This window comes from Drosophila gunungcola, unplaced genomic scaffold (assembly GCF_025200985.1).
Source record: "Drosophila gunungcola strain Sukarami unplaced genomic scaffold, Dgunungcola_SK_2 000010F, whole genome shotgun sequence".
Classification (NCBI taxonomy): domain Eukaryota; kingdom Metazoa; phylum Arthropoda; class Insecta; order Diptera; family Drosophilidae; genus Drosophila; species Drosophila gunungcola.
Window position 1 is genome coordinate 1749162 of NW_026453198.1, and position 26962 is coordinate 1776123.

Sequence of the window (26962 nt, forward strand, 5' to 3'; positions counted from 1 at the left end):
CGGAGACCAACTCTTGGGAATAGATTTCTTAGAACAATGCAATGCTACACTAGAATGCGAAGGCATCACAGCGAAAATTAAAAAAAAAAGAAGAGGAACCAAACCAGAAGCAAGACACACAAGAGACACGGCATCGGATCACAAGAAACAGGGCATTTAACAGACTAACAGATCAAAGAGACCCTCAAAAGGGAGTTAGAGATGATAAGCCAAATCAAAGGAGTATGTCACATTGCAAGCCACAAAATCTTCATGAAGCACGACCGCCCAATTAAACAGAGGTACTACCCTCGAAACCCAGCAATGCAATCAATAATAAACAAACAAGGCGACGAACTCATAGCACAGAACCTCATAGAACCCTCGCACTCCGCCTACAGTTCGCCAGTAGTAATCGTAGAGAAGAAAAACAAGGAATGGAGGCTTTGCATAGACTATAGGCATTCTGAGCGAGACGAATATGTAAAATTCAACTTTCACATAAAAAAGCTTAAAAGATCATTCCAAATACTGGCCTTTTATTATTCAAACGCGCGCTTAAAGCCAACAGCACCCGGTCACACTTATTCGACGAAGTTATCGATTGCCGATAATCATCGCCCAATAAACCCGATTGACCAAAGCGGGATTATCATAGTCTTGGTTGTGGTGTTGGATCCGTAAGCGTTCGATTTGAAGTCGGCTCTACGACCTGGAGAGGATCACAGACGCCCGGTGTGGTTTTGGAATACACACCCAGGCCCGGTCGTGATCGCTGAGCCCGGCACGATTTGCGTAATTCCGGCCCATCTCAGTGAGTTCCTACCAGAAGTCACGTTTTCGGCTTCCGACCCGGAAACGATACGGAATAAACGGCAGGTCGAAAATAACGATGCCCGGCAGCTCGAAACTAACGATGCCCTACATTCCCACATCCCACTAGAAAAATCCAAGTAGTTCGTTCCTCTAAAACGACCCAGAACACTACGAACCCGACGTACTCGAACGACGAGACACGACGACACCAAGCAGTGCACAACCGACCCTCCCGAAGCGCCGACGCCAAGCAGTGCACCCAACCATTTCCTACTAATATATAATTCACTACACAAAATTGCCATTAAGGGCAATATCGTATTGCCTTTTTTAGCTTTTTTTGCCTGCGCACACGATAGCGAAATAAATCACTACACACGATGAAAAAACCCTAAGATTTGGTAACGAGTTTTGAGTTCAAATTATCCTGGTTTCACAGCAGGGACAAAAACCGAAACTTCATTCTAAACTGTAAAGAATTGGCCTTATAATATTCAGTATTGATTTAATAGCAATTATGAACACTATTAACAAAAAATAAACACCACAATGGAGCCGGGCACTCCTAAGAAACCCGAAACACTGAAAAAGGTGGGTGCTGCAACAGCGATAGGATCTGCGAGCGTTGGCTCCGCCTGTGCTGGCACCAGTTCGGGGGCTATCCCGAAAGGGCCCCATCCCAAATTGGGGGTGAAAGTTGGAAGACAGTCGGCCGCCAGCACCTCTGCAAAGTGCGCGTCGGCACCAAAAACTGCAGAAGGTGCGGCTAAGTCTGTCGCTCCACCGACCGAGCAAATCAATTTTACGTATGCGGAGAAGCGGACTGCCGCGCAGACACTCCGATCACATAACAGGAGCAAGATCGCCAACCCCTCAGCCGAATGGTTAAAGAAGGTGGAGTGGGCGAGAATGGTGCTCCCAAATTATGGCCAAGAGAGGCAAAGATCTCTTGAATTGCCTGGACCTGCGGCAAATAGATCGAAGGTCCAACCAAACCTGTATTTTGCGGACATAACGCGGGACAGGATTTTAATTGGGCTGGTGGACGAGGGAAATTTTAGAGGCCGGATCCCCAAAAGTCAGTGGAAGGCAGTTGAGGAGAAGCTGGCCATCTTGTGCATGGCACTGCTCCGAGACTTCCTCCAGCCAACACCATGCTGCAAGGACGCGGGGTGGTTTCAAGACAGCGTCAAGGTGGCCTGCGATAGTCAGCGGTCGGCTGACCTATATAAGAAGGAGACAGCGCAGCTCGGCGAGGTGTACAGAGGGGCGAAAATCGTCCCGCTGGATTGGCGTGACGTCCCCAGTAGTCCCCGAGCGAGGATCTGGCTGTCGTCCTCCATAAAGACGCCAGAAGACATCCTCTTCATGTTGCAGAAGTGCAACCCAAACCTCCCCACGCATGACTGGAATAGATAATAGATGGATAGTACTAGATAAGCGTCTAACATGGAGACTGAACAGCCAAGTGAGAACGAGAACAATTGCCCTCTATTCCTGCAAAAAAGCCATCGGAACGAAATGGGGCATTTCCCCGAAAATCGTCAACTGGATACACACAGCGATAGTCAAGCCTATTCTATTCTACGGAATGTCAATATGGTGGTTCAAGGTTCAACGAATGGCATCCTTATGCATAAGCGGAGCCCTTCGCACCACCCCCAACGAGGCGCTAAATTCTTTTCTGAACCTTCCCAGCCTGGACCTAGCCGGCATGGAGCGGGCCAAGATAGCTGCGGTTCGAGTGAGGGACTTTGGGCAATTGAAACCCCAAACATATGGTCATGCTAGGATACTCCAGCAAGACACAACGATCACAACCAAAACGGATCTATGCGAACCAATTGAATACAGCCACACCCCCTTTGAAGCTTTGAAGACCGGGTGCAAGGTTTACCGGGCCTAAAACATGCAGTCAAATTGGGAGGAGGAATATACTGCGACCAACTTTACATCGGGAAATCCTTCCGGATCACTGCAGTGTCTTCCAAGCGGATGTATATGATATAAATAAAGCTTTGTTGCTCCTAAACGAAGCAAACTGTCAAAAGAAATGGGTAAATACTACAGCGATAATCAAGCAGCTATCAGGTCGGTTATCTCGACCAATACAAACTCTCAAACTATATCAAACTGCCGCAAATCTCTACATGAGATGGCTTTGCAGTTTAAAGTATACCTAATATGGGTCACGGGTCACCGAAACATTGCAGGCAATTGTATTGCAGATGAGTTGGCCAGGCATGGCACTACCGTTCCTCTCCTTCCGGACAAGGAGAACATTGGTATGCCGATGGCCACCTGCAAGCTAAACATAAAAAACAAATATAACTTGCTAACCTAGCATGGACACACGTAAGACATTGTCGCATCTTTTGCCCGACATGGCCAAGTATTAATGCGAAGAGAACTTCTGAACTTATAAAGCTAAACCGTACCGAGTGCGGAATGCTAATACGAGTGCTTACATGCCATTGGTTGGTCGGCACACAAAGCGATTTCTGCAGAAGTAGTCTATCCGAACTGGCGAATATAAGCCTAAAGCGCATAATAAAATTCATGAAAGCAACCGGATGGGAGCTATGCAAGTTCAGTTGCGGTAAGAGCAGCAGACAGTAATATACAAGTAGGAAAGGGGCACAGATCCACGCGGTATCACAATGGACCTTCTAGGTCTAAATGTGTCAATAATTTGGCAGCTGCTCTAACCTAACCTAACCTAACCTATTAGGAAGGGTTATTGAAAATGTGGCGTTTAATTGCTCTAGAGTCTTGACAGAGTTCTAAACATTTGTTTTTACTTTTGCTGAAAGTTTTAAAATTAATAGACTGTAAATTCGGAAATATATCCTTGTCCTTCAACACAATCGACGTATATGAAGCATTTTGTGAACATTATTCTTCAGGGTGTATACATAGTTGTAAATATTTTAACAAATTTATTTGATAATTCACGCGCCACTTTTAAATTTGAAAAACATTTTTCAGCTAATAACATTCTGTATGCGCAAGTAAATAACATAAAATTATAGTAACAATTATCAGAAACCTTATGTTATATTATATTATATTATATAAAATAAATTGCCTAAACTCGATTGCTTTCGACCTGGTAATCTCGTCCAGAGACCTTGGTTTTCTTCCGAATTAAGCTGGCAAAAAATTCTTTAAATTTAACTGCTCCCTTTGAAAGATCTTCTAATTGTTAATTATTGTAGTTAACTTAAAATCCAATGTTTTTTTCTCAATCATAGTTTTAACATTTTCTTGCAAACTCCTAAGACAACAAATGCATTGGATCCATAGAAAATCATGTCAAATTCTAGCCTTTCCAGTTCAAGTGAATGTTGTTTCTAAAATCAGTATCTGATTCGGAACATGTTGTAACATTATTAATTTTATTTCCTAATTGTGTACGTTTCATGCAACCGTGGAGCATCGCAAAAAGGTGCGTTCACTTTTATTTTCATCTCCTTGTTTCCTATACTGAAAGTGTTTTGAGCTATATCCAAAATGTCTGCTACAAAATCGTGTAGGTTTTGAGTGTATTGGCACAATAGGAACCACTTATAAAAACATCTGAGGTTGGAATACTTTTAAAGAATCCTAAAATTAGCCAAACACAAGTTTAAGAGCTCTTGAAAAGGGGAATACCGCTAAATTTACATCCAAAAGAAACTAACGACCGCTTTCTATGAGATTCTACAGATTTTTTAAGTTCTATGTGTTTATATTGGCCTGGAGCTAAGCTACGATGGGTATGTGATGGGTATTGAATTTATTGTTTTTAAAAGCCCCTTATATTTTCAATAATTCTTCCAGCTGACTTCTGTTTACATTGCACTGGCTATACCAATTTGCTAGTTTTGATTGGTGGATTATCAATAATATTCTGATATTATAAAGGATTTTCTTCTTTTAAACCAACATCTTCTATGAAAACTACATCTTCTGTGAACCTACATATTGAGTGTGACCTACATTTGCGCTTAAAGTTTCCCGTTCAACTGTGTTTAGATTCTTACTCTCACCATTTGATGCCAACAATAACTCTGCCCGCAATTTCTTAGCCCACCTTTATATACTTAAACGAGGTGTACCACTCATTATAACAACAAATGGATCGCTTAGAAAGTAAGTACACATAAAACATAATTTAAATGTTAACAACTTTATGCAGATATTAAACAAAATTAATTTTATTTTATATGTTGTCATTGAGACCAACACGAAAATACTGGCATGCGTTTCCGTACTAACGGAAAAGTGCATGCACTTAAGAGGCACTTTCCGGTGGCTTCGATAGAAGAGTTAAAAATACAGATATGTAAATATAGTGGAAAACTAGATAGCTTGAAACCTGTAAATGGTTTGAGCTATAAAAGTTATAAATAAAAAACTCACTTTGTTTAAAATTATGTTCATAAGATTTTAATAAATAATTCCTTTTTATTTGCAGATACCGGTCTTTAAAAACATGATAAGCGGCGAGGGAATAGCTCTTGATCTAAATAATAATAATTTCAAAGGACCTCCTCTTCCAGAAGAACTTTTTTGGGAAGTTTGGAATTGACCAAAGACAACGCAAGGGTTGTGTTGGGATCGTAAAGGTTTTTATTCGTCTCCTTAGATATAGCCTCGCGGATCCTCTGCTACTACTACTGCTGCTTCCGTCGCTGTCTTCTGCAGCGTCGCTCCTCGTCGTCGACTGCTTGCTGGTGTCTGACTCTAAACGGCTCCTCAGAGACTCTGGATCTTATGCGAACCTCACCGTCGGGGCCGGCAAGGTGTATGGCCTAGCAGGTAGAACTAGGTTCTGCCTCTTCGCCCAACCACCTTTATCACAGGCTCCCTAAGATCGGTCTGGATTGTGTCGACAAGGTATATCGCTTAGCAGGTAAAACTAGGTTCTGCCTCTTCGCCCAACCATCTTTATCACAGACTCCACGTAAGAACTCAACTTAACCACGACCTAGCACCCTTTGGATCTCAGCGTTGTGGACTCAGCCTTGTAGACTTACAGTCGTTCGGCGTCTCGACTTTGCGATCTTGATCCTGGCACTCGGCACTTGACTAACTTGCTACTGGGTTGCGCACACGCACTTGCTTTCATTCCCGCACAATTACTTCGGGGTGAGCTGCGCTTGCGCCGCTCATTTATAGCCTGTTATGGTACCGTTATTCCTTTCCTCCAGCTCGCGTGCAGGTCCGAGGTCCACCAATTCACCGTTCGACCTTGTTGCCCTTGCTTTGCCCGGGTCCAAGGTCCGTTGCTCACCGTTTGACTTTGTTGCCCTTGACTCCTCCGGCATTCTCGTCTCCCTTGCAGTTCTCATGCATCGGGATTTGTGGGGAGTTTTAAGACTCCTCCCTTTTCCCACTTTCTTTGGAAATGTGATTATAGTGGTGATTTTCCCGCCCCTGATGTTCGTTCATTCAAATTCCTCCTCGTGATCCCCAGACAATTCAGACCTGTGCTGCGTTAGCCTGTTCCCCAGACAGTTCCTCGAAAGATTTGAACATTCCCAAAACTGCATCTCGTTCACCAGTCAGTTCCCCGCGTGGACTTTGCATTTCCCGCCCAGACAGTTCCCCGTGTTTGAAATCACCATTCCGATTCCTCCGTCTGGCCACTCTACTGAACAGGTCTCGATCGCATTTATCGATAGTGGATCCATCATTGCCATCGTTTTTGCCGTTATCGTTATTGTTTTCGTTGCCGCCTCTGCGTTCCGCTCCGCCGCTTCTCCCGCGGACTCGCCTTGCGGATCGCGCGGGTCTCGACCGCCTCCCACATTCTGTCCTCCATTTCTGCCTCGTCGGGCGAAATACTTAAGAGATCAGGTCGTTACATCTGGCGCCTAACGTGGGGTCAGCTCAGAGAGGTTGTGGGATCGTTCCACCAAATTTATATTGAATGACTGCCTTTGTCCAAAGATAACGCAAGGGTTGTGTTGGGATCGTAAAGGTTTTTATTCGTCTCCTTAGATATAGCCTCGTCGCTGTCTTCTGCGGCGTCGCTCCTCGTCGCCGACTGCTTGCTGGTGTCTGACTCTAAACGGCTCCTCTGAGACTCTGGATGTTATGCGAACCTCATTGTCGGGGCCGGCAAGGTTTTTTGCCTAACAGGTAGTACTAGGTTCTGCCTCTTCGCCAAACCACCTTCATCACAGGCTCCCTAAGATCGGTCTGGATTGTGTCGGCAAGGTGTATCGTCTAGCAGGTAGAACTAGGTTCTGCCTCTTCGCCCAACCATCTTTATCGCATACTCCACACAAGGACTCCCTGAGCTCAATTTCACCACGACCTAGCACCCGTTGCATCTCAGTGTTGTAGACTCTCAGTCGTTCAACGTCTCGACTTTGCGATCTTGATCCTGGTACTCGGCACTTGATTAACTTGTTACTGGTCTCGCGTACACGCACTCGCTTTGATTCTCGCACTATTGCTTCGGGGTGAGCTGCGCTTGCGCCGCCCTTTTATAGCCTGTGATGGTCCCGATATTGCTCTCCTCTAGCTCGCGTGATCGGGTCCATGGTTCACTGCCGCACTGTTAGTTCATGGTGAGTCCTCTTTGTGAAGGTCCGAAGTCCGCCAATTCACCGTTCGACCTTGTTGCTCTTGCCGTGTGAGGGTCCAATGTCCAGCGCGGTACCGTTAGTTTGCGGTGTCTCCGCTTTCTCGGGTCCAAGGTCAATTGTTCACCGTTTGACCTTGTTTCCCTTGAACCCTCCGGCATTCTCGTCTCCTTCCCTTTTGCTATGCAGCTCTCCTGCATCGGGATTTGTGGGGAGTTTAAAGACTCCTCACAATCACTAATTCATTTATTTTAAGTTTATGTTAAAATTAACGTTTTATATTTCTTTTTGGTCTTCCTTATCATTACTTTATAATTTTTATTTTATTTTACTACATTACAAACACTTCATTACATACATTATTAAAGGTACAATTGACTTGAAGTCTTTATAGCTTTAACTTTTTTATTTCAGATGGTGCTTCAAAAACAAAACTAAACAAGAAAGAACGCTAAATTCGAGTTCCCCAACGATTAGATTCCCGTTACTCAGCCAACAAACTTTAACCTAAGTAATTCCCCTACAAATCAATCGAAGTTTAGGAGGCACCATCTGTCGAAGTGCATAGCCAACCCTAGACGCTAGGAGTGTGCAGCACCCCACCCCGCTAACAGTTCTGTAATTCTCTTTCTCTCTCTCTAATCTGCTAGCAGCGGCAGAACTGCGGCCGATCAGTGGCTAAGCATCGACAAAGGGGCGGCAGAGAACTTCATAAGCCCCATAACTCCAAATCTAATAGTTAGATTTTGAACATATTTGGGTCTACCGGTAAATATGACCGAAACACACACACAACAACAACCCCAACCTTCTAACATGTCTCAGAGTGACAGTACATACTTTCACGATTTGTAGGCATTAGTGTAGACTTGGACTGCTTAGAATCTGCATGCCAAGTCCCACATCTCAAGCTTTAACAGTGTGACGACCCACCGTCACAAATATTTAAAATTCAACTTTCACATTAAAAAGCTTAAAAAAACATTCCAAATACTGGCCTTTTATTATTCAAACGCGCGCCCAAAGCCAACAGCACCCGGTCACACTTATTCGACGAAGTTGTCGATTGCCGAAAATCATCGCCCAATAAACCCGATTACTCAAAGCGGGATTATCATCATCGTCCGATCTGATCACACTAAGCAGCGCCTATATAAGCGGAGACACAGCCCCAGATCAGCCACTTGCGTTCCAACGATTCTCGAGGAAACATCAACTAGGAGGAATACCCGGGTAAGTGTTCTGGTAGATAGTCTTGGTTTTGGTGGTGGATCCGTAAGAGTTCGAAGTTGGCTCTACGACCTGGTGAGGATCACCGACGCCCGGTGTGGTTTAGGAATACGCACCCAGGCTCGGTCGTGATCGCTGAGCCCGGCACGGTTTTCGTAACTCCGGCCCATCTCAGTGAGTTCCTACCAGAACTCACGTTTCCGGCTTCCGACCCGGAAACGATACGGAATAAAACGGCAGATCGAAACTAACGACGCCCGGCAGCTCGAAACTATCGATGCCCCACATTCCCACATCCCACTAGAAAACCCAAGTAGTTCGTTCCCCTACTCTGTAGCGTTCGATTTGTGTTATTCTCTGGGGAAAGGGAGGTAAACCGATCAAAAGAATGAAGCAAGTACACAGCTTCCTAGGGGTGGCCTCCTGGTACAGAAGATTCGTCCCGAACTTCACTGAACTAGCGCAACTGCTGTACAACTTGGTCAAGAAGGGGACAAAGTTCAAATGGACCGAGGAGACAGAAGAGGCGACCAAAAGCCTAAAGAAAGCCCTAGCCGAAGCACCGGTCCTGGCTTGCCCGGACTTTGGAAAAACCTTTGTACTTCAGACTGACGCCAGTAATTACGGACTAGGAGCAGTACTGACCCAAAAGTACGAAAACGGAGAACACGTTATTTCATATGCCAGCCGGAAACTTAAAAAAACAGAACAAAACTACTCGGCTACCGAAAAAGAGTGCCTGGCAATACACTGGGGCATCCAGAAAATGAGGATGTACCTGGAGGGGTAACACTTCGTAGTTATCACTGTCCACCAAGCACTTAAATGGCTTAACTTCAGGACGGATTGCCAGATGGGCATTGGCAATGCAGCCATACTCATTTGAGGTACGCTATCGCAAAGGCAAGCTTAACGTCGTGGCAGACGCATTATCCCGAATGCGCGAGGAAGAAATACACGGAGCCGAAGTAGAGGAGGACGAGTGGATAAAACAGAAACTCCTTGCAATAGAAAAAGAACTAGAAACATGGCCAGATTACGCATTAATAGAAGGAAAACTATACAGACATCTACCGTCATGGGCCGCAGTCGAGGATACGCAGCCGTGGAAGCTATGCGTGGCAAAGAAAAAAAGAGAAAGAAAACCATAGCGAAGCTACAGCAGGCCACCTAGGGGTTAGAAAATCGAAGCATCGGGTAATGGCATCGTACTACTGGCAAGGGATGCACAGAGACATACAACAGTACGTACGTCGGTAGGAAACATGCCAACTGTACAAAACCTCACAGCAGCAGGCAGCAGGGAAAATGCTAACATAAATAGCAGAAGCACCCTGGGAAACACTCTGCATAGACTTCGTTGGTCCACTACCGAGGTCTAGTCACGGCAATAACATGCTTCTAGTGATGTGCGACAAGTCCTCCAAGTGGGTGGAGCTAGCAGCCGTCAGAAAAGCAACAACAGAAATTGTATTAAAAGTCTTACGGGAACAGATCCTCACACGATATGGTAAACCGAAAAAACTCATCTCGGACAACGGGGTACAGTTTACGAGTAATAAGTTTAAAGCACAGTTACAGAAATGGGGAATCGTCCACCAGTTAACAGTGCCATACACCCTGCAAGAGACCCAGCCGAGAGGGCAAATAGGACAATAAAGACTATGATAGATCAATTTTCGGGAACCGAACACACACGGTGGGAGGACTGGCTACCCGAAATAGCAATGGCCATCAATAGCAGCAGGTCAGAATCAACAGGATACAGCCCGGCGTACCTACTATACGGACGGAAAATACGACTACCTGGGAGCCTGTATAACGAAACCACACCTGGATCCGGAATGGTAAAGGAAACGTTAGAGGCAAGGTTGCAACGCATGATAGAAACGAGCAAACTAGCACATCGGAACATGGGAAAAGCAACACAAGACCAAGCCAGATCGTTCATACGGCCCTTCCGTAGCGCCGATCCCGCACACAAAGCAGTGCGATACTCAACGAGCTGCTATATACTACGCCCTTTCGCAGCGTCGATATCAACGAGCAGTACCACACTCGGCCCTTCAGCAGCGCCGACGCCACTCATCAAGCAGTATCACGCTCGATATAAATATAGTTAGAAACGTAGTCTTAATCAATCGTACTATTAAAAAACCATACTCTGTAGCTTTTGATTTGTGTTATTCCTTGGGGAACGGGAGGTAAACCGATCAAAAGAGGAAATAAATTTCTGTTTCGAACCCTGGCCACGGCGAGCTATACCGCCTCCCGAAACAGGGTCGTTACAGTGGCGCCCGAGCAAATTGAACACAAAAAGACAGTATCCTCAAATAGAAACACCAAAGATCGTTACCCTCTTCCTCAACACAACACAAAATAATACAATGGCAGACAAATTAACTCGAGGCTGTATAAGCAATACCAATATAGCCCAACTGGAAGCCTATGTAATAGAATTCGAGGTCAAACCAGATTTTATAAAGAACGGCAACCACGGCGAGGAAACCACCAAACGGCTTTTAGAACTGGCTCAGAAACACGCAAGAAGCCCATCACCAGAACCTAACGGAACAGGAAACCAACCGAAAGGCATTAGTGGGAAACCGACACAGTGGAACACATCGAGGAAAACCATAAATACCTGCAAGTGCCGATCCCGACGGAGTATGTCGAAGGAAAACCAGGACCTAAGCCCACAAGGACAGAAGGAAATAAAGTGGTCACGATGGGAGTAATACGAAGTTGGGGAGAAGAATACGACGGAACTGGAAACCCAGAAGAGTTCATAAGTAGAACAGAGGAATTAGCAGAGGCATACGGCATAGATCTAGATCATGCAGCAGGAGCAATGGTAGTACTTCTGAGAGGCTGTGCCTTGAATTGGTGGCACACCCACCCAAACCCGATGCCGTCATGGAGCACCTTTCGGAAAGAATTCCTAGAGTATTACAGGCCAGCGGATCATGGGGAGAAAGCTATGGAAAGCATCACACATAGACACCAGGGCGAGAACGAGCCAGCGAAGGAATATGCGCTAGAACTCAGGAAAATCATGCGATTCACTACGCTCACAGAAGAAAAAAAAACTGGAGTGGGTGTACCGAAACAGTCGAGTGGATATATGCCAAACGTGGAGAATGCCAAACCCTAGCAGAATATCTCCGATTAGCCGAGGAATTCGAAGCACTACAACCACATGGGCACACAGCACAGCAGACAACGCAACAAAAACTGGAAACTCGCTTGGGACACCAACCACCAGGAAGTTACTGGACACCACCAAGAAACCAATGGAGACCCCAAGAAACACAACCAGTACTTAACAGAGGCGTCACAAGATCTTGGGAAATGAGCAATAGATGCTCGCGGTGCAAAGCAGTGGGACACCTATCACGCGGATGCAATAACCAAACAAGACTGTTTTGCTGGGTATGCGGACAGGATGGAATACTAACAATTCATTGCTGCCGCAGGAATGAAACGACGGGAAACGGAAGACGCCCATGGGGTCAGAGCGGGTACCCAGGGCACACACCACACCCGCAACATCAATAAAGTTCAACGGCCGACGTCTACTAGCACAAGTCATCATAAGCAGCACAAGAATTCGCGGTGCAATTGACACAGGAGCCACACGGAGTTTTATCGGCCAAGAACTAGCCAGTAGATTAGCCAGACATGAGAAAAGAAAACAAGTAATTGAAGCCATAAGACTTGCAGACGGAACAAACAGAACGGTCACAGAGGCACTAGAGGTACCAATACAACTCGGGACACAAACAAACACAACAACACTATTAGTCCTCGACGAAGTCATCGGAGACCTACTGTTGGGAATAGACTTCTTGGAACAATGCAACGCTACACTAGAATGCGCAGGCATCACTGAAAAAATTAAGAAAAAGAAGATGAACCAACGCAGGAGCAAGAAACGCAAAAGACACGGCATCGGATCACTAGAAACAGGGGATTTAAGGGAGTTAGAGATGATGAGCCAAATTAAAGGAGTAAGTCACATTGCAAGCCACAAAATCTTCAACCCCCAATTAAGCAGAGGTACTACCCTCGAAACCCAGCAATGCAGTCTATAATAAACAAACAAGTCGACGAACTCATAGCACAGAACCTCATAGAACCCTCGCACTCCGCCTACAGTTCGCCAGTGGTAATCGTGGACTATAGGCAACTGAACGAGCACTCTGAGCGAGATGCATACCCAGTACCACGAATGGATCACATTCTCAACCAACGCCGCGAGGCAAAATACATAAGCACACTGGACCTGAAAAGTGGCTACTGGCAGACACTGATGGACGAAGACAGTAAACAGTACACTGCCTTTACGGTAACAGGACGCGGACTGTTTCAGTGGAAAGTTATGCCTTTCGGACTACACACAGCACCAGCGACGTTCCAAAGAGCGCTAGACTCAGTCATCGGACCAGAGATGGAACCATTCGCGTTCGCATACCTGGATGATCGGACGCACGAAACGGGAACACCTGGAGAAGCTTCAGGAGGTAATGAGGAGACTCCGCAAGGCAAATCTAAAGATCAACACAGAGAAATGCCACTTCTTTAAGGAGGAACTGAAATATCTAGGACACGTAATTAGCGCAAGAGGTATACACACCGACCCGGAAAAGATAGCCGCGATCCTCAACATGCCAAGCCCAAAGACAACGAAGCAAGTACACAGCTTCCTAGGGGTGGCCTCGTGGTACAGAAGATTCGTCCCGAACTTCACTGAACTAGCGCAACTGCTGTACAACCTGGTCAAGAAGGGGACAAAGTTCAAATGGACCGAGGAGACAGAAGAGGCGACCAAAAACCTAAAGAAAGCCCTAACCGAAGCACCGGTCCTGGCTTGTCCGCACTTTGAAAAAACCTTTGTACTTCAGACTGACGCCAGTAATTACGGACTAGGAGCAGTGCTGACCCAAGAGTACGAAAACGGAGAACACGTTATTTCATATGCCAGTCGGAAGCTGACAAAAACAGAACAAAACTACTCGGCTACCAAAAAAGAGTGCCTGGCAATACACTGGGGCATCCAGAAAATGAGGATGTACCTGGAAGGCTACCACTTCGTCGTTATCACGGACCACCAAGCACTTAAATGGCTTAACTCGATCGAGAGCCCTTCAGGACGGATTGCCAGATGGGCATTGGCAATGCAGCCCTACTCATTCGAGGTACGCTATCGCAAAGGCAAGCTTAACGTCGTGGCAGACGCATTATCCCGAATGCTCGAGGAAGAAATACACGGAGCCGAAGTAGAGGAGGAAGAGTGGATAAAACAGAAACTCCTTGCAATAGAAAAAGAACCAGAAACATGGCCAGATTACGCACTAATAGAAGGAAAACTATAAAGACATCTACCGTCATTGGCCGCAGACGAGGATACACAACCATGGAAGCTATGCGTGGCAAAGAACCAAAGAGAACGGGTGCTACGAGAAAACCACAGCGAAGCTACAGCAGGTCACCAAGGAGTTAGGAAAACGAAGCATCGGGTAATGGCATCGTACTATTGGCAAGGGATGCACAGAGACATACAACAGTACGTACGTCGCTGTGAAACATGCCAACGGTACAAGACCTCACAGCAGCAGGCAGCAGGGAAAATGCTAACAGAAATAGCAAAAGCACCCTGGGAAACACTCTGCATAGACTTCGTTGGTCCACGCCATACACCCCGCAAGAGAACCCAGCCGAGAGGGCAAATAGGACAGTAAAAACTATGATAGCTCAATTCTCCGGAACCGAACACACACGGTGGGATGACTGGCTACCCGAAATAGCAATGGCCATTAATAGCAGCAGGTCAGAATCAACAGGATACAGCCCGGCGTACCTACTATACGGACGGGAAATACGACTACCCGGGAACCTGTATAACGAGACCACACCTGGATCCGGAATGGTAAAGGAAACGATAGAGGCAAGGTTGCAACGCATGATAGAAACGAGCAAACTAGCACATCGGAACATGGGAAAAGCAGCACAAGACCAAGTCAGATCATACAACTTACGGAAAAGAGACTGGAGACCCAAAGTAGGAGATCTCGTATGGGAAGGACAACACCCATTGTCAAAGGCAGCTATTGGGTTTGCAGCAAAGTTAGCACCGAAATACGAGGGCCCATTCAAAGTGACGGGTTTCGTTTCAACAGTTATAGCGATAATAAGACATACGGCGACAGGAAAATCACACAGAGCATATATCAACGAACTGAAACCTGTGGTAGAAAACGAAGTGACAACGTCAGCGTGACGACCACGGGAGCCACGGCCTCCTAAACGGGGGGGGAGTGTGACGACCCATTAAAGCTTAAAAAGAACACTCCAAATACTGGCCCTTTATTATTCAAACGCGCGCCCAAAGCCTACAGCACCCGGTCACATTTATTCGACGAAGTAATCGATTGCCGAAAATCATCGCCCAATAAAACCGATCACCCAAAACGGGATTATCATCATCGTCCGATCTGGTCACGCTAAGCAGCGCCTATATAAGCGGAGACACAGCCCCAGACCAGTCACTTGCGTTCCGACGACTCTCGCGGAAACAACAACTAGGAGGAATACCCGGGTAAGTGTTCTGGTAGTTAGTCTTGGTAGTGGTGGTGGTTCCGTGAGAGTTCGGTTTGAAATTCGGCTCTACGACCTGGTGAGGATCACCGACGCCTGGTGCGGTTTAGGAATACTCACCCAGGCCCGGTCGAGATCGCTGAGCCTGGAACGGCTCCTCCCAGAAGTCACGTTTCCGGCTTCCGACCCGGAAACGATACGGAATAAAACGGCAGCTCGAAACTAACGATGCCCGGCAGCTCGAAACTAACGATGCCCTACATTCCCACATCCCACTAGAAAATCCCAGTAGTTCGTTCCTCTAAAAAGACCCAGAACACTACGAACTCGACGTACTCGACCGACGAAACGCCGACGCCAAGCAGTACACCTGGCTGCAGCGCAGTGTACCCAGCGACCGCACGACGTCAACAACACCCGGTACACTCAGCCACCACACATCGGCAACGCCAAGCAGTTTCTCGAACCATTGCGTGGTGCCAGCAGCAAGCAGTGCAACATACGGCCCTTCCGTAGCGCCGATCCCGCACATAAAGCGTATGAGTATCGCACTACTCAACAAGCTGCGATATACTCGGCCTTTCCGCAGCGCCGATATCACCAAGCAGAACCAGACTCGGCCCTTCCGCAGCGTCGATACCAACAAGCAGTACCAGTACCAGTGCCCTTCAGCAGCACCGACACCACTTTGCAAGCAGTATATCGCTCGATATAATTATAGTTAGAAAACGTAGTCTTAATCAATCGTACTATTAAAATATAACCATACTCTTTAGCGTTCGATTTGTGTTATTCTTTGGGGAAAGGGAGGTAAACCGATCAAAAGAGGAAATAAATTTCTGCCTCGAACCCTGGCCACCGCCTCCCAAAACAGGGTCTTTACAGTGGCGCCCGAGCAAATTGAACACAAAAAGACTGTATCCTCAAATAGAAACACCAAAGATCGTTTACCCTCTTCCTCAACACAACACAATATAATACAATGGCAGAGAAATTAAATCGAGGCCGGATAAACAATGCCAATAAAGCCCAACTGGAAGCCTATCTAATAGAATTCGAGGTCAAACCAGAAACACTGTGCGAGGACATGCGAAGACAAATGTCAGATTTCATAAAGAACGGCAACCACGGCGAGGAAACTATCAAACGCCTCTTGGAACTGGCTCAGAAACACGCAAGAAGCCCATCACCAGCACCTAACGGAACAGGAAACCAACTGAAAGGCATTAGTGGGACAACCGCCACAGAGGAACACATCGAGGAAAAACATAAATACCTGCAAGTGCCGATCCCGACGGAGTATGTCGAAGGAAAACCTGGACCTAAGCCCACAAGGACAGAAGGAAATAAAGTGGTCACGATGGGAGTAATACGAAGTTGGGGAGAAGAATACGACGGAACTGGAAACCCAGCAGAGGCATACGGCATAGATCTAGATCATGCAGCAGGAGCAATGGTAATACTTCTCAGAGGGTGTGCCTTGGATTGGTGGCACACACACCCAAACCCGATGCCGTCATGGAGCACCTTTCGAAAAGAATTCCTAGTGTATTACAGGCCAGCGGATCATGGGGAGAAAGCTATGGAAAGCATCACACATAGACACCAGGGCGAGAACGAGCCAGCGAAGGAATATGCGCTAGAACTCAGGAAAATCATGCGATTCACTACGCTCACAGAAGAAAAAAAAACTGGAGTGGGTGTACCGAAACAGTCGAGTGGATATATGCTAAACGTGGAGAATGCCAAACCATATCGGAATACCTTTGACTTGCCGAGGAATTCGAGGTACTACAACCACATGAGCACACAGCACAGCAGACAACGCAACAATCACCGGAAGCTCACTTGGGACACCAACCACCAGGAAGTTACTGGAGACTATCAAGGAACCAGTGGAGACCCCAAGAAACACAACCAGTACTTAACGGAGGCGTCACAAGATCTTGGGACATGAACAATAGATGCTCGCGGTGCAAAGCAGTGGGACACGTAGCACGTGGATGAAATAACCAACCAAGACTGTTTTGCTGGGTATGCGGACAGGATGGAATACGAACAATTCATTGCTGCCGCAGGAATGAAACGACGGGAAACGGAAGACGCCCATGGGATCAGAGCAGGCACCCAGGGCACACACCACACCCGCAACTTCAATAAAGTTCAACGGTCGTCACCTACTAGCACAAGTCGACATAGGCAGCACAAGAATTCGCGGTGCAATTGACACAGGAGCCACACGGAATTTTGTCGGCCATGAATTAGCCAACAAAATAGCCAGACATGGAAAAAGAAAACCAGTAATTGAAGCCATAAGACTTGCAGACGGAACAAACAGAATGGTCACAGAGGAACTAGAAGTACCAATACAACTCGGGACACAAACAAACACAACAACACTACTAGTCCTCGACGAGGTGATCGGAGACCAACTCTTGGGAATAGATTTCTTAGAACAATGCAATGCTACACTAGAATGCGAAGGCATCACAGCGAAAATTAAAAAAAAAAGAAGAGGAACCAAAGCAGAAGCAAGACACACAAGAGACACGGCATCGGATCACAAGAAACAGGGCATTTAACAGACTCACAGATCAAAGAGACCCTCAAAAGGGAGTTAGAGATGATAAGCCAAATCAAAGGAGTATGTCACATTGCAAGCCACAAAATCTTCATGAAGTACGACCGCCCAATTAAACAGAGGTACTACCCTCGAAACCCAGCAATGCAATCAATAATAAACAAACAAGTCGACGAACTCATAGCACAGAACCTCATAGAACCCTCGCACTCCGCCTACAGTTCGCCAGTAGTAATCGTAGAGAAGAAAAACAAGGAATGGAGGCTTTGCATAGACTATAGGCATTCTGAGCGAGACGCATACCCAGTACCATGAATGGATCTCATTCTCAACCAACTCCGCGAGGCAAAATACATAAGCACACTGGATCTGAAAAGTGGCTACTGGCAGATACCGATGGACGAAGACAGTAAACAGTACACTGCCTTTACTGTTCCAGGACGCGGACTGTTTCAGTGGAAAGTAATGCCCTTCGGCTTACACAAAGCTCCGGCGACTTTCCAAAGAGCTCTAGACTCAGTCATCGGACCGGAGATGGAACCATTCGCGTTCGCATAGTGGTAATCGGACGCACGAAACAGGAACACCTGGAGAAGCTACAGGAGGTAATGAGGCGACTCCGCAAGGCAAATCTAAAGATCAACACAGAGAAATGCCACTTCTTTAAGGAAGAACTAAAATACCAAGGACACGTAATCACCGATCCAGAAAAGATAGCCGCGATCCTCAACATGCCAAGCCCACAGACGACGAAGCAAGTACACAGCTTCCTAGGGGTGGCCTCCTGGTACAGAAGATTCGTCCCGAACGTCACTGAACTAGCGCAACTGCTGTACAACTTGGTCAAGAAGGGGACAAAGTACAAATGGACCGAGGAGACAGAAGAGGCGACCAAAAGCCTAAAGAAAGCCCTAACCGAAGCACCGGTCCTGGCTTGCCCGGACTTTGGAAAAACCTTTGTACTTCAGACTGACGCCAGTAATTACGGACTAGGAGCAGTACTGACCCAAAAGTACGAAAACGGAGAACACGTTATTTCATATGCCAGCCGGAAGCTTAAAAAAACAGAACAAAACTACTCGGCTACCGAAAAAGAGTGCCTGGCAATACACTGGGGCATCCAGAAAATGAGGATGTACCTGGAGGGGTACCACTTCGTAGTTATCACTGTCCACCAAGCACTTAAATGGCTTAACTTCAGGACGGATTGCCAGATGGGCATTGGCAATGCAGCCATACTCATTCGAGGTACGCTATCGCAAAGGCAAGCTTAACGTCGTGGCAGACGCATTATCCCGAATGCTCGAGGAAGAAATACACGGAGCCGAAGTAGAGGAGGACGAGTGGATAAAACAGAAACTCCTTGCAATAGAAAAAGAACTAGAAACATGGCCAGATTACGCATTAATAGAAGGAAAACTATACAGACATCTACCGTCATGAGCCGCAGTCGAGGATACGCAGCCGTGGAAGCTATGCGTGGCAAAGAAAAAAAGAGAAAGAAAACCATAGCGAAGCTACAGCAGGCCACCTAGGGGTTAGAAATTCGAAGCATCGGGTAATGGCATCGTACTACTGGCAAGGGATGCACAGAGACATACAACAGTACGTACGTCGGTAGGAAACATGCCAACTGTACAAAACCTCACAGCAGCAGGCAGCAGGGAAAATGCTAACAGAAATAGCAGAAGCACCCTGGGAAACACTCTGCTTAGACTTCGTTGGTCCACTACCGAGGTCTAGTCACGGCAATAACATGTTTCTAGTTATGTTCGACAAGTTCTCCAAGTGGGTGAAACTAGCAGCCGTCAGAAAAGCAACAACAGAAATTGTATTAAAAGCTTTACGGGAACAGATCCTCAGACGATATGGTAAGCCGAAAAAACTCATCTCGGACAACGGGGTACAGTTTACGAGTAATAAGTTTAAAGCACAGTTACAGAAATGGGGAATCGTCCACCAGTTAACAGTGCCATACACCCCGCAAGAGACCCAGCCCAGAGGGCAAATAGGACAATAAAGACTATGATAGCTCAATTTTCCGGAACCGAACACACACGGTGGGAGGACTGGCTACCCGAAATATCAATGGCCATCAATAGCAGCAGGTCAGAATCAACAGGATACAGCCCAGCGTACCTACTATACGGACGGAAAATACGACTACCTGGGAGCCTGTATAACGAAACCACACCTGGATCCGGAATGGTAAAGGAAACGTTAGAGGCAAGGTTGCAACGCATGATAGAAACGAGCAAACTAGCACATCGGAACATGGGAAAAGCAGCACAAGACCAAGCCAGATCGTTCAACCTACGGAAAAGAGACTGGAGACCCAAAGTAGGAGATCTCGTATGGGAACGACAACACCCACGCTTAAAGCCAACAGCACCCGGTCACACTTATTCGACGAAGTTATCGATTGCCGATAATCATCGCCCAATAAACCCGATTGACCAAAGCGGGATTATCATAGTCTTGGTTGTGGTGTTGGATCCGTAAGCGTTCGATTTGAAGTCGGCTCTACGACCTGGAGAGGATCACAGACGCCCGGTGTGGTTTTGGAATACACACCCAGGCCCGGTCGTGATCGCTGAGCCCGGCACGATTTGCGTAATTCCGGCCCATCTCAGTGAGTTCCTACCTGAAGTCACGTTTTCGGCTTCCGACCCGGAAACGATACGGAATAAACGGCAGGTCGAAAATAACGATGCCCGGCAGCTCGAAACTAACGATGCCCTACATTCCCACATCCCACTAGAAAAATCCAAGTAGTTCGTTCCTCTAAAACGACCCAGAACACTACGAACCCGACGTACTCGAACGACGAGACACGACGACACCAAGCAGTGCACAACCGACCCTCCCGAAGCGCCGACGCCAAGCAGTGCACCCAACCATTTCGTACTAATATATAATTCACTACACAAAATTGCCATTAAGGGCAATATCGTATTGCCTTTTTTAGCTTTTTTTGCCTGCGCACACGATAGCGAAATAAATCACTACACACGATGAAAAAACCCTAAGATTTGGTAACGAGTTTTGAGTTCAAATTATCCTGGTTTCACAGCAGGGACAAAAACCGAAACTTCATTCTAAACTGTTAAGAATTGGCCTTATAATATTCAGTATTGATTTAATAGCAATTATGAACACTATTAACAAAAAATAAACACCACAATGGAGCCGGGCACTCCTAAGAAACCCGAAACACTGAAAAAGGTGGGTGCTGCAACAGCGATAGGATCTGCGAGCGTTGGCTCCGCCTGTGCGGCACCAGTTCGGGGGCTATCCCGAAAGGGCCCCATCCCAAATTGGGGGTGAAAGTTGGAAGACAGTCGGCCGCCAGCACCTCTGCAAAGTGCGCGTCGGCACCAAAAACTGCAGAAGGTGCGGCTAAGTCTGTCGCTCCACCGACCGAGCAAATCAATTTTACGTATGCGGAGAAGCGGACTGCCGCGCAGACACTCCGATCACATAACAGGAGCAAGATCGCCAACCCCTCAGCCGAATGGTTAAAGAAGGTGGAGTGGGCGAGAATGGTGCTCCCAAATTATGGCCAAGAGAGGCAAAGATCTCTTGAATTGCCTGGACCTGCGGCAAATAGATCGAAGGTCCAACCAAACCTGTATTTTGCGGACATAACGCGGGACAGGATTTTAATTGGGCTGGTGGACGAGGGAAATTTTAGAGGCCGGATCCCCAAAAGTCAGTGGAAGGCAGTGGAGGAGAAGCTGGCCATCTTGTGCATGGCACTGCTCCGAGACTTCCTCCAGCCAACACCATGCTGCAAAGACGCGGGGTGGTTTCAAGACAGCGTCAAGGTGGCCTGCGATAGTCAGCGGTCGGCTGACCTATATAAGAAGGAGACAGCGCAGCTCGGCGAGGTGTACAGAGGGGCGAAAATCGTCCCGCTGGATTGGCGTGACGTCCCCAGTAGTCCCCGAGCGAGGATCTGGCTGTCGTCCTCCATAAAGACGCCAGAAGACATCCTCTTCATGTTGCAGAAGTGCAACCCAAACCTCCCCACGCATGACTGGAATAGATAATAGATGGATAGTACTAGATAAGCGTCTAACATGGAGACTGAACAGCCAAGTGAGAACGAGAAAGGCAACAATTGCCCTCTATTCCTGCAAAAAAGCCATCGGAACGAAATGGGGCATTTCCCCGAAAATCGTCAACTGGATACACACAGCGATAGTCAAGCCTATTCTATTCTACGGAATGTCAATATGGTGGTTCAAGGTTCAACGAATGGCATCCTTATGCATAAGCGGAGCCCTTCGCACCACCCCCAACGAGGTGCTAAATGCTATTCTGAACCTTCCCAGCCTGGACTTAGTCGGCATGGAGCGGGCCAAGATAGTCAGCGGTCGGCTGACCTATATAAGAAGGAGACAGCGCAGCTCGGCGAGGTGTACAAAGGGGCGAAAATCGTCGCGCTGGATTGGCGTGACGTCCTCAGTAGGCCCCGAGCGAGGATCTGGCTGTCGTCCTCCATAAAGACGCCGGAAGACATCCTCTTCATGTTGCAGAAGTGCAACCCAAACCTCCCCACGCATGACTGGAAGGTCGTAAAGGTGGAGCAGCATGAGGGGCCGGTGAGTCAGGCCATCGTCGTGCTGAAAAAGGAATCAGTTTCCCCAATAGACGCTGCTCACGGGGAACTGAATTTCGGCTTCAGCGCGAAGAAGGGCCCGGTCGGCAACCCAGCCGAGCAGGTCTTTCCGGAAGAACTTGAGGCTCCCGGGGACAAAGAGCCGGAGGACGGCTGTTCCACCGACGCATCGTTAAGCAGAGAGATGCAGGCGATGAAGCCGGCTGTTGGAGACGACGACCTCAGTGACGATGAGGAAGCCGAAGTCACGGTGGTGGAGGAATACGTTGCAGATGTCATTAAGACTACTGCAAGTGAACCTCCACCACAGTAAGGCAGTGTCTGCTGCTCTGCTGCTTCGCCTGGCTGACGGTGGGGAAGACCTAGTGCTGGTACAGGAACCTTGGGTCGTTGGAGGCAAGGTCTCTGGACTCGGCACCAAGGAATTCAAGTTGCACTTGACCCTAAAGGAGGTAAAATTCGAATCTGCATTTTAGCCAAAAGGCACCTTGGAATATTTCTGCTTCATAATTACAGCAACGAAGACAACACCGTAGCAAGCCTGGAACTTTCAGCGGCAACCATAAGGGTGGCTTCAACGTACATGGCCTTCGAAAAGGAAGACCCCCAGACGAGCTAGTCCGACAACTGGTCGAAGAGAGCGAGGCTCTCAACATCGGAATGGTAATCGGCTGCGACGCTAATGCTCACCACACTCAGTGGGGAAGCCCATCAAGCAATAACAGAACTGAGTCTCTTTTAAATTTCATCCTTGGCTCTAATCTATTCCTATGCAATAGGGGTAACTCCCCCACCTTCATCACAAAAAATAGCCAAACGGTCATTGACCTCACCTTGGTGTCAGGCAATCTGCTTGGAAAAGTCAGAAATTGGGAAGTCTCAAGCGAGCACTCCTTTTCAGACCACAAATTCATAGAAACTACATAAATATTATACCCTCCCACTCCAGCTGAATTCGTCAACCGTAGAAGAATAAAATGGCGCGCTTATAGAGAAGCTTGATAGGTATTCTTCCAATAGAACCCCCAAATGACAATAGTGAATACTCAGTCTAGATAACTTAGTAGGGACCTTCACAAAAGCCTGCAATATGGCCTTCGAATCAACCTACCCTAAATGCAAACCGAGAGGATCAAAAAAGCCTCCTTGGTGGACCCAGAAACTTTAAGAACTCAGATCCAGCTGCAGAACACTTTTTAACAGGGCGAAAGCGGGGAATAAAGATCTAAAATGGCAAAAATATAAGTTGGAACTAGCCTCCTACAAGAAGGCCATAAGAAAAGGAAAACGATCAGCTTGGCAGGCCTTCTGCTCGAACATAGAGGAGACAGCCGATGCAGCTCGGCTTAGGAAGATCCTTTCCAAAACAACCTCTTCCTTGGGATACCTTAAAAAACTAGATGGCTCATGGTCAGACTCTAGTGAGGAGACCCTAAACCTACTTCTAGACTCCCACTTTCCGGGTAGTCTCCCGGTAGAAGCATCGACCTGGAAACGCTCCTGTCTGAACGTAACATAAGATAGATAAGATAGTTTCAAACCCTTCAAATCAGCAGGACCTGATCAAGAAAATTTTGCGCACCATACTTAAGGTAGGAACATTGCCATCAACATGGAGGGAAACAAGGGTATTCTTTATACCCAAAGCGGGCAAAGCCTCGCACACGACGACGAAATATTTCAGAACTATAAGTCTGACATCCTTTCTACTTAAAAGTTTTGAACGACTGATTCGACTGCACATCAGGTCAGTCATGGACTCAAAACAATTATCAGCAGCACAACATGCATACTCAAAGGGCAAGTCCACCGAATCAGCTCTGCACGCAGTAGTCAGCCAAATCGAAAAGTCACTCAACCACAAGGAATACGCACTAGTTACATTCCTGGACACAGAGGGCGCTTTCAACAATGTTCTCCCTGCATCCATAACCGAACCCCTCACTGACCTGGGTGTTGAGTTTCAAGTCGTGGAGCTAATCCATAAATTGCTGATGAGCAGAATGGTAACCTCCACCCTTGGAACCTCAAAACAAACAAGGTTCGTGAACAGGGGAACCCCTCAGGGTGGTGTACTCTCCCCTCTACTATGGAACATCGCAGTGAATAAGCTGCTGTGTAACACGGAAGGGGGTGGATGTAAGGTTGTGGCATATGCGGACGACGTAGCCATTATTTTCTCAGGGAAATTCCCTCAGTCTTTATGCGATCTAATGACCGCCAAACTTAAAATACTATCTGACTGAACAACAGAAATAGGTCTAATGGTAAACCCCTGAAAAACGGAGCTGGTGCTGTTCACAAACAGATACAAGGTTCCTCAACTAAACGCACCAACATTAAATAACTGCTCTCTCTCTCTATTTCAATGATAACGCTAGATATTTGGGGATAGTACTAGATAAGCGTCTAACATGGAGACTGAACAGCCAAGGAGGACGAGAACAATTGCCCTCTATTCCTGCAAAAAAGCCATCGGAACGAAATGGGGCATTTCCCCGAAAATCGTCAACTGGATACACACAGCGATAGTCAAGCCTATTCTATTCTACGGAATGTCAATATGGTGGTTCAAGGTTCAACGAATGGCATCCTTATGCATAAGCGGAGCCCTTCGCACCACCCCCAACGAGGCGCTAAATGTTATTCTGAACCTTCCCAGCCTGGACTTAGTCGGCATGGAGCGGGCCAAAATAGCTGCGGTTCGAACGAGGAACTTAAGGCAATGGAAACCCCAAACATATGGTCATGCTAGGATACTCCAGCAAAACCCAACGATCCCACCTAAAACGGATCTATGCGAACCAATTGAATACGACCACACCCCCCTTTGAAGCATTACTACCAACCAGAGAAGACTGGGAGCAAGGTCTACCGGGCCTAAAAGAGGCAGTCAACTTCTACACTGACGGCTCCAAATTAAATAATCGAGTTGCAGGTGGAATATACAACTTAACATCAGGACTTCAGACTTCCTGATCACTGCAGTGACTGCCAAGCGGAAGTATATGCTATAAATGAAGCTTTGTTGCTTCTAAACGATGCAAACTGTCAAAAGAAATTGGTAAACATCTACAGTGATAGTCAAGCGTCTATCAGGTCAATTATCTCGACCAATACAAACTCTCAAACTATATCAAACTGCCGCAAATCTCTACATGAGATGGCTTTGCAGTTTAAAGTATACCTAATATGGGTCCCGGGTCACCGAAACATTGCAGGCAATTGTATTGCAGATGAGTTGGCCAGACATGGTACTACCGTTCCTCTCCATCCGGACGACAAGGAGATCATTGGTATGCCGATGGCCACCTGCAAGCTAAACATTAAAAACAAATATAAAGAACTTGCGACCCTAGCATGGACACACGAAAGACATTGTCGCATCTCTCGCCAGACATGGCCAAGGATTAATGCGAAGAGATCTTCTGAACTTCTAAAGCTAAACCGTACCGATTGCGGAATGCTAATACGAGTGCCCACAGGCTATTGATTGATCGGCACACATGCAAGCAGACTGGGCGCGCCCCAAAACGACTTCTGCAGAAGCTGCAGGGACGAGGAGGAGGAGGAAACGGTGGAACACCTGTTCTGTTCCTGCTCGGCCCTATGCAGATCTAGACTGTACCACTTAGGCAATCTCTTCTTGAGCAGTCTATCTGAACTGCCGAATATAAGCCTAAAGCGAATAATAAAATTCATGAAAGCAACCGGATGGGAGCTATGCAAGTTCAGTTGCGGTAAGAGCCGCAGACAATAATACAGGAAAGGGGTCACAGATCCACGCGGTATCACAACGGACCTTCTACGTCTAAGTGTGTCAATAATTTGACAGCTGCTCTAACCTAACCTAACCTAACCTTTAATAGCCGGATTCCATTGGCGCTTTAAAACGCATTTAGCCTGATGCGCATTTATAAACACAGGGAATCTCATGAGGCTAAATGCCGCATTTAAAATAAATGCTAAATGCCGCATGTAAAAAAAATGCGATGAATTAATGCGATTAAAAATCATTTGCCCCGAAAAAAATTCGGGAAAATTCTGATTTTTAACGATATTTTGCCACCACTACAACAGCTGTTTTCTATATGCAAGGATAGCGCAATTTTGATTTCTTTCGAATAAAAAATCTATTTTGTAAAAATATGACTGAAAACAAGAGCAAACGCAGCAAATTCTGGTCGCAATACCACAATGCATTACTGCTGGCAAGGCTGGCGCAATTTTGATTTCTTTCGAATATAAAATCTATTTTGTATAAATATGACTGAAAACAAGAGCACACGCAGCACATTCTGGTCGCAGTACCACAATACATTACTGCTGGCAGGAAAATACTTTCACATATACGGGGATCCTTGATCTTTTTAAAAACTGTTGTTTTTTGTGTTTTGTGATTACCGATATATATGACCGAAACACACACACTGAGTAAAACAGCTAAGGTCTAACACGTATAAGAGTGACCTGATTTGTGGGCGTGGATTTGCGCTGCGTAGGAATTAATAGAATCGGCATGCCTAATCGACATTCATTCATTCATACGGACAAAAG

General features: G+C 46.7%; 1 protein-coding gene and 2 pseudogenes across 1 annotated transcript; all 3 read left to right on the forward strand.

Moving 5' to 3' along the window:
- Positions 1 to 1344: 1344 nt before the first annotated feature.
- On the forward strand, positions 1345 to 2214 carry LOC128263651 (uncharacterized). Its single transcript, XM_052998727.1, has one exon. The coding sequence runs from the start codon at positions 1345 to 1347 to the stop codon at positions 2212 to 2214; it is 870 nt and encodes a 289-aa protein (XP_052854687.1).
- Positions 2215 to 2244: 30 nt separating this feature from the next.
- On the forward strand, positions 2245 to 5595 carry LOC128263652 (uncharacterized; annotated as a pseudogene).
- An 18564-nt stretch (positions 5596 to 24159) lies between these two features.
- Positions 24160 to 26165, forward strand: LOC128263653 (uncharacterized; annotated as a pseudogene).
- Positions 26166 to 26962: the final 797 nt, after the last annotated feature.